The sequence below is a fragment of the Synchiropus splendidus genome, chromosome 12, assembly GCF_027744825.2.
Source record: "Synchiropus splendidus isolate RoL2022-P1 chromosome 12, RoL_Sspl_1.0, whole genome shotgun sequence".
Taxonomy (NCBI): Eukaryota; Metazoa; Chordata; class Actinopteri; order Syngnathiformes; family Callionymidae; genus Synchiropus; species Synchiropus splendidus.
The window spans coordinates 11,024,859-11,039,762 of record NC_071345.1 but is presented as its reverse complement, the minus strand read 5'-3'; the positions used below and the strand labels follow the sequence as shown (position 1 = coordinate 11,039,762).

At 40.5% G+C, this 14,904-nt stretch overlaps 1 protein-coding gene across 1 annotated transcript in view; it reads right to left on the bottom strand.

Annotated features, from left to right (window-relative positions):
• pnocb (prepronociceptin b) overlaps positions 1–14,904 on the bottom strand; it is a 20,025-nt gene extending 5,121 nt beyond the window's left edge. Inside the window, exons 1-2 of the mRNA XM_053880984.1 lie at positions 14,825–14,904; positions 5,414–5,656 (exon numbers count right to left, since the gene is read on the bottom strand). Coding sequence (XP_053736959.1) covers positions 5,414–5,551 — 138 coding nt within the window. The 5' untranslated portion in view covers positions 5,552–5,656; positions 14,825–14,904. The remainder of the gene's footprint in view (positions 1–5,413; positions 5,657–14,824) is intronic.

Below are 14,904 nucleotides of genomic sequence, written 5' to 3'. Positions count from 1 at the left end.
ATGATCCTCCGAGGCGAGTAACGGCAGCCACTTCAGTGAAACTACTGCCTTCAGGTGGCCAACAGGAGATGTGACACACTGACACTTAATAAACTTCTGCCTCGTACTTAAAATAAAAAGCAAAAAAGTAAAATAATAACGAAAAATAATGGGCTATTCCCCATATTTTATTATATAAATTGCAATATATCACTTTCCAAACATGGAAAAACGCTGGACCACCAACTCAAACCTCACAATTGACATAAAAGAACTGTGGCAACACTGCTCATAGAACTAGAGTCATATCCATGGTAACTACATATTTTATACTGAGCTAAGTTTAGCGTGAGTATAGCCAAAAATCCTCTCTTCAAACTCGTGTTTTCACCACAATGACAGGAGCTCTGAATACATTTCATGAAGCAGCAACCTGTTAATGGAAAAAGGCTTTGATCCGGATGTGGAGCTGAGATTTGTCCAACTGTGTCTCTCCTCTTGTTTTTTTTTTTTCACTTTTTCGCTTAAATCCCAATTATCCTCAAACCCAGCTCAAATGAGAGATAAAGTGGGTTGTTATCAGAGAACCGGCTCCCATCACACGAACGAGAGGAGAGGGAGTTCCGCTGTGAATCTATCAACAGAAATTAATTAACCGTCCTAAATGAAATGAGCACACCAGGGGATTCTCCACGTCGGATCAATGGAGCAATATCCAGGGCTTTAGAAGTGAGGGGAGTTTATGTACTTCTGAGGACCTGCAAATAAAAAGGTTATTATGGAAATCCTCTGCGGTGACGTTGTTTCACAGCCCTTTGTTCTTCACGACAAAAAGAACAGCAGGATTTATAAGCTGCTTTTATTTTATTTTTATTTTTTTTGTCATCTGTTATTGTTTGACACAATTTCATCTACTATAATATTCCTGCCTTTGAAGAAGATCCAAACCTGAATTGAAGCGTTTCATTTTTAGAAGAGTAAACACCGTAGCATGCAGTTTTATGGTTATTTTAGTGTCGCCATTGTCACTTCCAACGCTTCATTGTGCATCCCTGTTTTGCATGGAGGATGTTACGTTTGCTGAAATTCCTCTCGGAGTCATTGGGCAGCAAAAATGCCTTGAAATGGGAAAATTAGCAGGTGTGTTTGAAATCCCTTCCACCTCCCTCGTACCACTTCAGGCACCATAACGTGAGGTCAATCGTTTTCATGATGATACGGTGAGCAAGCTGTGAGAGTGGGATGTGAGCAAGGGTCGGCGTAACAGGGAGTGCGACCTTCAAGGACAAGATAAGAGGTGTCTTTGCGGAGGAAAGGCCTCTCTGCTGTTTCTTTGCATTTCGAGTGACCTTGTTTCAGGCAGATTAACTACATCTATGGTTTATGAATGAAACTGACATAGAATTTAAGACGCAAAATATAGGTCTTCAAGGCACACGCCAGACTTTACACAAAAAAAACAAACCATCGAAAGTCCAAGGTTCATGAACAAAACATGGAAATTTAAGAATATATTTAGTTTTTTTATCATAAAAATATATTCTATAACAACATTCTTATAGGATCAGTATGTTTTTCACTCACTGCGATTAATAAAATATTCTGAAAAAAACAATTTCAGAAACAATACTATCAAAATTTCACCCACTACAGATTGTACAAAACCAAAAACCCAGTGATGAAATCAGAGCCTGTTATGCGAGGATGCACAGCAGGTACCTAGTGGGCCATTTGACAGGGTGATGTACTACTGAAAAACATCCAGTCGTTGCCTGATAACATCCATATCTGCTTTGTGACTCCCAGCTCATCCTGTGTGACCTAGATTTTCTTATACTTGTGCATTTCTTTGGCCTCAAAAAATGAATAGTGACCCCAAAATGTTGTATAATAATGCAAGAAATTCAAAAAATAATAAAAAGTACATTTAAAATATTGTTTTTCAATTTGTTTGCATGGAGGTTAATGCCATTCATAGACCATATTTTGTTGTGGTTAGGCTATAATATGGGCTGAAACTGGTCCCTAAGCTTCAATGGCTGGACATGCGAGTGAGTGCACTAACCAACTCACTATGCACAGTAGCAAACATGCCTGTATAAAAAAGCACCTGTAACAAAGGAATTACTTTTGGTTTCCAGTCATTTTATGATGTGCAATATTTTTGATCTGACGGAATCCACCCGCCAGCTTTGATGAAATGTTCCGGCTCGTGTCTAATGTACGGGGCTGAGAGTGCAGGTGTGAGCCAAAAGAAATGCGCCGGTATAACCAACTCACATTCTCCCCTCTCGGTCAGGAGCAGGAAACAATGGAAATTGCTCAGTGGATTCCATCTGCGGCTCAATGGGAAGGCGACTAACACAATGAGGAGCTGATAAAAAGTGTCAATCACCAGAGTAAGCCTGAGCCGATGAGACTGCGCGCCAGTCAATTACGTCGTTTCATTACAACGTCCCCAAAAGGTCCCAGCTGCCGTTCTCTGCGTCATTATCAGCCAAATTAGCCGGGTCTGCAGCTATTCGTGGCCGCCCACCGACTATTTTTACTCGCTGACGTCTCCCCCACTGTTTGGCGATGAGATTGGGAGAAGTTTTTGCTGGAGTTGTGGCCGCTGAGCTCAGAGGCAGGCGCCGTCCTCGTGTTGGCGAGGAGCGCTAATCAGGCCAATTCTGAAACGTCAGCCTGAATGTGAGCGTGTTCTCACAGAACAGGCTCCAGTCAACCTCAGTTTTACTTAGACTTCAACTTTTCATCTGAGATGATAGCACCGCAGGGGGGTTTCCTAATTTCCCTCCCTGCAGGATCTCTGCTGATACTCTTGAAAACAGAAACACCCTCGGACTGAAGTTGAAGGTGTTCGCCACCAAGCAGGTCACAAGCAGTGTAAAGTCGTGACTACATCAGGCTCCATATTGGCTGCTGGGCTTGTTAAATGCTGCAGTGCTTCTTATCGCCGTTCCGCCTAACCTTTAGTGCAGGGGATCTTAACCTTTCTGATCTCGGGGGTCCACCTTTTCATTCATTTGGGTTCAATAAGCATACACGTAAACAAACCAAAACCTTGTGAAATCACATGAAACCATGTGATCAGCGCAAAGATATTTGTCATGGAAAAGTCCAACCAGCAACAGAACCAGGTGCCAGTCATGTTCATCAAATTTACTAAAGAAAAAAAGAAGAAAATAAATGAACTTGATGCAAACTGTAGAGTAAATTGGGAAAACTGTACGGTAATTCTAAATAGAATGAGTATAGTAAATATCATAAAATAGTTATAAATTAACTCTAAATAAGTGTGAAGTATCGCCATAAAATGTTCTGATTAATTTTAAAAACTGCTCCAACATGTGCTTTCATGAACAGTGTTTACTGTTGGGGGCGCCATCACTTTATTTAGCATTGTGTTTCTTTTCAACAACGTCTCCATAGTTGGTAACTACCACAAATTTGCAGTTGTCAAGTCAATTCAATGGCACTCTACACGCCACCGTACGTGGTAAGTGTATTCAAACTTAACAAAAAACTTTAAAAGCTTTAGCGTACTGCACCATTGTGGGAGTTTTCTTGCGTGTGTGTGTTTTGTGTGTAGTGCAGCCTCAGATCATGACAAAAAAAAATCATTTTATTACTAACTGGCTTCCATTTATTAAAACATGTGGATATACACTTTGAGCCATCTCCAGTAACATGTAGTAGCTTTGCATTTACCACCGATAATGATGTTGGACCATGTGATGTTGGTCACGTGACTACTAACCAGCAAAGCAACAGAAATAACAGTGATGACATGACGATAATATTTTACCTTATATTTTGTACTCATTTTTTCCATGCTCAAACATACAGATGTATAATATTTACAGCCTGTTTTACAGGATTTAATGTGGTCAATGCTGCTATTTTACCGTTATCACCAACTTATATGACACATTTGACTCCATTCTAACTGAAGTAGGATGTCAGTAAATAACCGTCTTAGTACAAACTTTTCCCTGTTTCGACTAGTTTTTTTTGTTTTTTTTGATGTAAGTGTGGGCAGATCATTAAAATATACGAACATCGTAGTTTGACATTATGATCAGCAGCGTCCTTGAGCCGATCAGTTATGGTCGGTAGTACTGAGGAAAAAAGTAAATAAAGAAAACAAGTCAGCAAACAATCCCCTAGTAATTATTTAGGCAAAACATATTTGGAATAAACACTACACTTACTGACAGGCTATTGTTCACAGTTAGCCTTTGTTAGCAAACCCTGCCTTGTTCGCATTTTGAACATAAAAATGTAAATATTATGCTGCAGCAGCTTTTCTATGCATGCGTATCGAACAATATTACATTTTCCATTGATATAGAGAGCAAAAACCAGTCAAAAGTACGAATATAAATAAATATTACAGTAGCTCAACTTACTGTTTACACTCGCAGCAGCCATTTTGGATTATACTACTTGTGGTTGGAGAGGATTTGTCAACTTGTAGCATCTCACTGTGGGGCATAACTGGGACTGGGACGGCAAACACTTTATAGAATGAGGTTCAACAGTAAATACAAACCCAGGACAACAACACCCAGCTATTGCTGTTGTTCCATTGACACTTAAAATAAAACATGGTTTTTCACTGACTCAGGTTGGCCCTACACAAGCAGTTTTGTTCGTTCAATTGTGAACAACAAACCATATTCAACCCATGAAAGAAATATTTACCATTAGAAGACACAACAACAATCCCAGGCAGAAGTCAACAGGTGCGAGCTTTCAGGAGCCAATATCACTTGGTAACAAGAGTTTGTTTTTGTCTTTTTGAGCCTGAAGAGCAGGAAGAACCATAACATCATTTTATTATCCAGCGCTGCATTAAGTTCCAGCCGTATATGAGCATATTATCTTCTGCTACAATATATAAAAATGCCATAATATCCCAACTGAATGATAAAACAGAAGAAGCAACAGTTCTAAGAAGCAAGTAATGGCCTTGCATTCGCTGTATCGCTTTAGCGGCTCGTCTTGTCGTGATGGAAGTCATCATGAGAGAAAATTGATTTCGTTTTATCGCTTAATAGCAGCGGAAATCACACCGTCACCCCTGCGCTCTCTTTTCCAGGCTAATTGGCTATTACCATGTTAACACGCTTGATCGTCGACAATATGAATATGAATTATGCTTTCGCCAACAAACATTTCTGTCATTGATGTTATGATCCAAACAGCATTTTCACAGATAATAAGTGTCTCTGTGTGATCACAGATGAAGCAGCGCGGAAGTTTCTCGCACTAAAAGGCGTTGTGAAGGATTTAAAGGTGTTTATGTCATAGATAATACAGACATTCAAGTCAAGAAGCAGTGGAGGCCTATGAAGGAATGTGCATCACAGACGGCTCACCAGAAGCTGAAGGGTGGCTTTGTCAAACACATACATGCATGCTCTCTTACCATGGTGTTGAAGGCTTGGTGTAGCTGCTGCTGCTGCAGGAGCAGACCGCAGGTCACGCACTCGCCTTGGCAGTCGCAGCGTCCAGGAGTGAAGAGACATGCCAGCAGCAGCAGCAGGCACCACAGTGGGATCTTCATCGCTCTCCACCAGACAAGCAGCCCAGCAGCTCAGGAGGCTCGCACCCAGGGGTCAACAGCTGAAGACACTGGATGAAGTGGGTGGGGCAGGGGTGAGGGTCCAGCCTTGAGGGATATGCAGAGCAGAGTGAGGAGAACATTGCATCAATTTCATCCGAGAGGGATTTAGGCGAGTAGTCTAAGCGTTGGTGGCCATGGCAGAGGAGCTTTTGTAATAGAGAATGATGGTGTGGGTGCAGTGGGAATATATAGAGGAGCCTCCACTGTTGGCCGCACAACTCACTGGTGACAAACTATTTCAAAAATGCACAAACGAAAATTGATTTTAGGCACTAAACTGACTTCTAGGAAATGTGTGTTTGTGCATATAATAAAACATAAAAATAACTACATCAATATAAAGGGGGCATTTAAAAACATGATTGTATGTTGAAGCTAAACAGAGTCTGGACCCTGCAGCACATGAAAAAAAAAAATGATATGAAACTTTTAATTTTGCTGCTAAAATATTAGGCAAAATTATGAAAAGTGTCATTAGCATTATATGTTTAATATTTTTTTAAGTTTTACAATAAAATGTTCACTAAAGTATGAATATGAATCACAAAAATGTAAAGATATTGGCAACAGAACTATGACCAAAACATATATATACACGTATATTTACATTTTTTAAAATCTTTTCTTTATCTCAAGGGACAAGGACTGCTGTCATGATTATTACTCATGTTCAAAATAATGGAAAACATAATAACATGAGGATCCTCTCTTGAAGAAAGCAAATGCTTTTTGTGGACTGTAAGTGTGAAGAAACGTGTTTGTGGACCAGGTGTTTGCAGCTTGACCTTCTCTCTGCGACCTCCATCTATTGCCGCCCCAACACTAGATCATCCAATAATACAGAGATTACAGGCTGCAGGAACATAACACACGGAGCTGAGCATCTTTTCAGCGGGAACATTGCGCTGCTGAGATCAATGAATAGCCATCGAGGAAACTAACACCAAGGAAAGATTGTTTCCGTCGATATTTATTATCCTCTTAAAAGGTATTTAAGTGCTTAATGAAGGTGAAAAGGTTCTGTCACGCAGATGTCCCACCTCTTCTGTCAGCTTTAGTCGATGAGATCGTAGATATATAGATGTAGTAATAGTTTCAAGAATGAACAAACAAACACTTTTGGATCAGAACTGGGTCGTGATGGAGAGGAGAGACAGTGTAGGTCCAAGAATATTCCAAAGAGGAAGAGGCAACCACTCATGGGAAATACTTGAAGAAGGACATGAACGAGTCGGATAAAAATGCCACAGTGGTGCCACTCAAACTTCCTCACCCATACTGCACTGCAACAGTTGAAGCTCTTATACTTATTCAGGCGAGATGAGAGTGTTGTTGGAGGGGGAAGTGCGTAAGGTAAATACAACCCATCATGGCCGCCGCACCTCACAGCCAGTCGTGAAGTCAGTCGTGTATGAGGGAGGTCATGTGTGAGCCGGCGCCATCAGGGAGCGCACGTAAACAGCTTCATGGAAAATCATTAGAGAGACCTGTTTGTTTGAATTTGTGTGGAAACCATTGCTCGCCTGCTGACAAAGCTCGTTAAACAGTGTTCGGGCGTCTGTGACTGTGAAATGACGGCGAATGACTCATTTCTGTTCCATCACACAGATATGTGCAATTTAGTGTTTAATTCAGTGGCATGTTTCGCTCTTATTTTTAAGTCACATAGTTTCATTCTTCCAACAAAGATCTCCACTTCTTTTGCAGCAGATGACCAGACATTGATGGATATATATATATATATATATATATATATATATATATATATATATATATATATATATATATATTTTTTTTTTTTTTTTTTTTTTTTTTTTGGCAAAGAAAAAAGAAAATCTGGGGAAAATGTTTTTTCTTTCTTTCTTTTCTTTTAAGTGACAATCGTAGCAGCATCAAAATAGAGGCATAAATATCCCAAAAAGAAATACAATGAGACCTATGCAGTATTGAAAGTAACTAAAATATCCCCCAACCGGTGAGTACTTTCACTCGCATTCAACGTGTTCTGCTTTAGTGTTGGTGATAATGATACGTTGGAAAACAAGTCCAGAGTGTATTCGCACCAAAGCTGAGCTCCTTGCAACGAAAAGTCAGATAAAGCCATTTTCAGTCAGTCAAAATTCAATTTGCGCCCTTCACATCTGTGGCACCGCACCGCCTCATTTCTCAGTCTGGATATCACGACCAGATTATTTTATTCATTCTTAAAATTGCTATTTTAGGTCGACCTTTCGTACCGACCGAGGTGGGTCGTCTTTGAAGAAGAAGGAGGCGCCTCACTGTGGGGTTTAACATTTAAACTGAATAAAAAGAATGATATCTAGCTTCCTGGAACAACTATAATCTTCTTTTTTTTCGTGTATGTTTGTGTAACACCACTGTAAAAAGACTGGTGTATCATTTGAAAAAAAGATAATCTGAGACTCAGCATGTCCTGGATCTGCCTCGAGGTCTCCTCTCAGGTGGGCATGTCAGGAACACCTCACCAGAAACATCCGGGCAAGACGCTCAAGCCAACTGGACTGGAGCAGCTAAATTTGGTGACTGAGCTCCTTGACTTCTCCCTAGACATTGTCCACACACCTGCGTTTGAGTGCTTGAAATTTCAATCTTGATCCAAGCGTCACAGATGAAGGTAGGGAGGCAGCTCACGGAGTTCACAGGTGAAGTAAGGACAGAAAAAGAATTTGTTTTAATCTAAAAAAAATTAAACGTAAAGCTTCATTTTTCATCTCAAATTTCTATAATGAAAAAGGAAACGGTCAGATGTGATCAAAAAGTGTTGAAGTAGCAGTGTATTTTCACTAGGACAGTGGCAATCGAACAACAAAAAGTTGAGTGTAAAAGGAAATTCTTTCTCAAAAGGACTCAAGCAATAATGGACACAAAGCAACCATCTCAAAAATTGCTTGAGCATGATAGATAGATAGACGCCTTTACAGGACAGCGCCCCCTGCTGCGGTGGTGGAGAAATGAAGATGCCTGGTGTGTCACTCACAAAGCTGCTCTAAACTCGGCGGCACCCCCTTGTAAACGTAGTTTCATGTGTTGTGTCGGCTACTTGGAAACACCTCTCCTCCACGACCAGCGGAGGTCCCCATATTCTGACAGTGAAGACTGAAAAATGTGCCGGTTCAAATGACAGCACCTGTGTTGTGTTGTCACTGGAGTGAAGTGCCTGATACTGAACCAGAGTAATCGTACCGTATTCAACTATCTATTAGATCATTTGTTAGTGCTTTTCGCAACTTTCCCTGAGGATCACAGAGTCTGTTCGCATTAGCCACCAAGCTAAGCTAGACTCCATCCCAGTCCCTGTTTTTACCTCCTTTCTTATGAATTGTTTCTATATTTTCCTCCTTTGTTTCGATTATTTGAGATCGAACAATATGAAAAGAACACTGTTTTTGCAGTTATAGATAGACAGTCCAGTACATTAGGATTTGAAACGCACACCATCATTCTCTATTACTGAAAATAAAAGGCTTTCATTCCATATAAAGATTCCTCCTTAAGTAGCTGTGTTCTGGTTCCTCTATTCAGGGACCAGTGAAAGAGGCCGCACGACAGCAAGAGAGAGGTAAAAATGATCTCAGTGATAAGACGCAGACAGCAGTGTGACGCATCAAATCTGATTTCCTGAGTGCATATTTTTGTCCAAACAGGAAGGTCTAAAGTGATGCTCTGATTCAATTGAAAAAGAGGTCTTTTGTGATTCCAACCAAAAAAAAAAAATAGTGGATGTTCAGATGTGTGGCAAAGTTTCAAGGTAGGATGTATTAGTAGCGCCAACGGTGTGATAAATTAGCGGCGGCGGCGGCTTTAGAGTGGGATGTGGAGAGGACTGTGAGGAGAATAAAAGCTTCATGGATGTCTCTGACAAAGCTCTGATTCACTCTATCTCGTCCATTAGTCGCCTGCATGAGACTGAAAAGGACAAAAGAGTCTGCTAACGTGTAGATAACCTGGAGGTCTCTCTCTGTCCCTTTCTTTCTTCCCTTGTTTGCATCCACTTTCCCGACATTACCGATGCTCAGCGTTTCTCCTCTCCCGTTTGCTACGGTCCCTGTTTGGAATGAACTGCGGGATCTTTGATATTTAATGGCATATAGCAAATGTTTTCAATTTCCAGCTCCCAGATCCTTACTCACTTTCATTAAGGCCAGGCCACAGCGCTGTGGCAAAGATGGTGTGATGCTGTGCTCGCTTGGGTATGAAATTATAAGAAGAAAAAAATAAATCAGTCTATAACATTTAACAGAACGTTAATGCCACGCCGTTTATACCAGAACGTTGATGTGGGTTTCTATCAGCTGACACCCACATCACTTCTTTAAAATGCATCTGAGACAATAAGCCAATGAGAAGAAGTGGTGAGATATTTCAGTAGACTGGCATCATGTTCTTGTTTGGTCATTTCCAATCACAAAAAAACGTTACTTGCATTACGTGTTGAATCTGTTTGAATATCTGACTGTCTTTGGTGGTGGCTTGTTTGCGCAGAAGTGTATTCAGACTTTTCCTCATTACATTGTTTAGCACTTGAAGTCAAAATATAATATAGTTTTTTTTGGTGAGATGCTACTGCCACCTGCAGTCCACTCGAGCTCATTGTTATTAATGATATTTCAAAAGCTAAAATGGTATCATGTATTTTATTTAAAAAAATAAAAAATAAAGCAACATATCTCTAGCATAAATAAAACATTTGACTATAAAATTTGGTGAAAAAACTTCACTATTATATTTGACTGTTACACTATATTCTAACACAGTCCTCCTTTTTACTCTAGTACTTGTTTTATCCTATTGTTGTCACTCAACATGCTGAGAGCTCAGGCAGAGGTGGGTTGTAAGTCGCCATCCATGTTCCTCAGATAAGAACTTTACATGTTGAGTGAATACAATAGGATAAAAAAATATAGGGTAGTGTATTTGAATGTTAACCAGTCATATGCATAAGTAAACAGTACTATAATAAGAGAGTAAAACAATAAAAAGGAGGAATATATTGACACATAATGTGATGTTTCCCTCAATTTACCTGTAATTGTGTTTTTATTAATTATTGCTTGCTGCATCTGCGCACCCGCCGTCCTGCAGTCTCCATCTCGCTATTATGATCTGTAAAACTGAGCTGCCAGGTGGCATCATTTAGTGAGTTCCCTCTGCCTGAAGTGACGTTTCCATGATCCAGTGACTCCATGTTTAGGCTTGAAATTCAATTGGCGGCTTGTATCAAAGATATTCTTCTTAAAGCTGAAGCAAAATTGATTTAAAAGCCTCCAACAATGCACCAGAACTTACTAATGGACTGGCCTTGTGAGGAACTAGTGAAGGTCACACCCAACACAATCACATCTTCTGCTCCATACTGACATTTAATGGCCTCTTCGTTTAGATATTTCAACTTGAGACATACATTTTGGCACATATGAGAGCAAAAGCGCTCGAGCTCTATGTCACAGACGGCACATCATGTGCGCCCACCGCTGTCCTGCCAGAACCCAGATAATAACAGCCCGTCGGGGGCACCTTTAGGAAGCGGAGGATTTGCACACATGACCACAGGATCATTTCACACAGTAATGTAAACTCAGCATGTGCATCCGCAGATAAACAGCGTGAGTCAGTAGAGAGAGTTTGGTCGATGATGTCCTCGCTGCGCTGGCCCTTCCTAACCTCCTGGAATGACTAATCTGACAGAACCTGCTTGATCCAATTGGAACGTGTCAACCATGCCGCACCAGATTTCATCATTCGTGAACGTTTCGCTCGCAGGCAGAAATGATAGGCAAGACAGGTAAGAGCCTCCACCATTATTCCATGAATAAAAAGAGATATTACAAAACAAGGTTGCTCTATATTTTATCATAATATCTATATAAAACAGCCAGACTTCTCATTGTTTATCTCAACTCTTTTATTCTCCTTTTAATCTTGCGATCACACAGCTAACAAATTAGGTGGAAAGGCAATAAAAGAGTTTTTTCTCCTTGGCGATAACAGCCTCTCGCACCTCGAGGCGCGGAATCAAACCATGATATGAAATATTTTATATTCATGTTTGGTTTATTTCCAGACAAAGTCATATCTGATCAACTGAGCGTATCGCTTTCCATCAGTTGCACTCGCAGGGTTTCTTTTTAATTGGGAACGTCAGCTTCACTTTAGGGGTGACATTTCCTCCCGCGTTTATTCATATGTCCTTTCCTGTGAGGGCATGTTTGGAAATCACAGCAACAATCATCTCATTTAGACCCCAGGACTCCACGTTAATAGTCCGCAATAATATCCTCCCGGCGCAGGTTCAGCTCGGATGATGACACGCGGGGAGAACAAAGTGCGGCGTAGTGATAAACTGTCACCCATTTGGAGCAGAATTCAGTGTGGCAGACAGGTTCTTTCAAGGGTTTAAGATAGAGGCGGAGTGCAGCACCCAGAGCCTGACACCGAAATCCCTTCACAGAAGTGAATTTAAACACACCATGACAACAAGAAATCTGTTTCAGCATCCCTGCTTCTCCTTTCAGGAGCTCGTGTGCCTCAGTACTTCAGGATTGTACACTTGTATTTACTCTTCAGGGAACGCTTCACTACATTCGCCAGCTTATTTGCGTCATATTACGTGTCCCAGAGTGAGATTTAGGCAGCGTTCCCGTTCCACGTTGCCGAATGTCTCAAGCTATTCTCATGTCTGGCTTGTAACTTTCCGCATATTTCCTTCATTCAAGACGTCTCGCTCTGTTTACCTCCAGGGAGGCCATCTTGAATTGCGTACCCGGGTGGTGAGGATCCTCCGTCTTTCTGACTTTATAAATCCTACAACAGGTGACATAATCCTGGAAGCATAACTGGGAATTTCCAAGTTCCGAGCTCAACTGGAATGCACCCTTACTATGGAGTAAACAGTGACTCTACTTTGAGTCTCTTTTGACTGATCTCCATTGACCCACATTGTATTTTGAGTTCACCATCCCATAACTTGATGTGGACTTTGACAAGCACCAACTTAAACTAACAGTCTATTGAGCTCGATGGCATGTCGTGACAAAGACATAGAAACTGAAACCAGTGACTTTGTGAAATATTGCTATATAGTTCACTTAACGCATTTGTTCTTGTAGCATTTGCTATATTTTAAAAGGCTACACTTAGGTTGTTAGCCACTCATATCATATGTCAAATGTTTTAAGCCTGTTTTTTCACTTGTTTTGATTGTATTTTAGACTGTACACTGTGCCATGACAAAATTTGTTTCCAGTTCTGCCTCAATATGACGCCCCCTCCTGGTTCCATATATGCTCAGGTGCCTGTTTTCCAGTGATGGCACTGCAGATCTGTGTTTCCTCTGTCTTCACACAAGCTGTGTGGCAGAAATTGAGTACCAGGCTTTTGACACAGTGTCATTGATCTGGTCGCTGTTAAGCTGCGGTGACACTCTCACGAATCCATTGGACATGGAGTCACAGGGAAGCAATTGACCAGACCAGAGACGCTCGCTGGTTTCGGACACGAGAGTGACGTCAAAGAGGGAGAAAAATGATGAACTGCAAAACTGTTGGGGCGTTGAGGTCAATAGACACAAGAAAGTATCATGGGTGCGATCCTCTACGCTCCGAGGACAATTTATTGGCTGAATAAACCCCGTAATCGGTGGCCATTTTTGGAAAACCCTGTCAATCGCTCATGAGAGAAGACAGAGGAAGCACACTGGTATGCAGCCAAGAAACACTGTCTCATGAAATTGTATTTATTCGTCTTCTACTGGAGCCAATCCAGATGGAATTGTGCACAGGGTTTAAATGTAAAAATGCAGTAAATCCGGTCTTAGTTAAATAAAACATCCAAGAAACATTGCTCTGATCGCAAACATATGTTATTATTTTAATTTAGCAAGGAATTTATTTATTATTTAATACACAATGAACAATTTCCTTGGAAAATGTTTGAAAACATTTTGAAACATTTCTAATAACAGACATTTTTCAGTTCTTTTTTCCATTTATTTATACTTATTTTAATGTTTCATTCTCATCTGTTATTATCCATCTGAATTATCGCAGTAGGAAGCAGGCACATATTGAATATTTTTAATTGAATCCTTTGAAAGTTCCTCCCTACATGTTGTCAAGTAAATATGTTTCACTCTTCAAGAAACCCTGCGCAGTCATTTATCTGTGAATGGCACATTAAGCACCCATTTTCTCCGAAGCCTGCGCACGTCTTCTCTTTACTGATAATGGAAAAAGATTATGCACATTCATTAGCATTATCATTAAAATCATCATTATCTTGTGCTTAGCATAATAACAGCGTTTGGACGGAATCACTTCTGCCGGCGCCTCTTTCTTCTCCTTCCACAAACTGGTGGCAAACTTGCGTCCTTTGAAGGTTTCCCTTGGTTTATTCGAGCCGACACGCAGCAGGAAAATGCTCCAGCTACTTCTGGACTCTTTGGGGAGAATTTTTAACAATAGACTATTTTTGTTTAATAAATGTAGCACTTTAAATAGCCCCAGTATGATGCTTAGTTCAATTCATGATGAAACCTAGTTCAACATGATGATTCATCTCTAGATATCGTGTTTGGATGGACATTTCTTTTTCATTTGATTTTGGATCACGGTGACGTCCTTGCTGGTGACTATTTTTACTTAAAGAAACAACAATCTTTCCCTTCATCAATCCTGACACTGGAAACACAAACTCATACTATAAATAAATAATAAAATGAATATAAAATATACCTGAATTTCAACCTGGATCTGGACATTTTAGGGTTGAATATATGGCATTATTCTGTTATGTTAGCCAGAAAAATGTGAGCCAATGATAGGGATTAAACATCGACTTGACTGATATTTGCGTGTGTATTGTTGTGGACTAATTGCTAGTTTGTGCGAAGCCCATTAGAAAGTGTCACCTCAGCATGGCCAGGGACTTTCTGGTGAATTAATCATCCCGTTTCTGCTGGTGACTGTTGTCCCCTGAAAGCCACAGGGAGACAACCACAAAGACGGAAACATAGAAGTTGTTCTGCTTGAATTATCTGAGGGTAAAAATGATTGACTCTCAACAACAAAGGGTTGATTTCCCCGAGGTTTCTGAAAGTGCTCAGCAAACGCTGATTTAAAAAAAAAAAAAAAAACATCAAATAAACACTCTAACAACAACCGACTGGTGAACAAAAGTCAGATCATAACTTCCTACCTGTGACGTAAATGTCTTCTCTGGCTCCTTCTGTGCCTGCGGGGGAGTTTGTTTCTTCAGCTCGTATCCTTAGGCTAAGG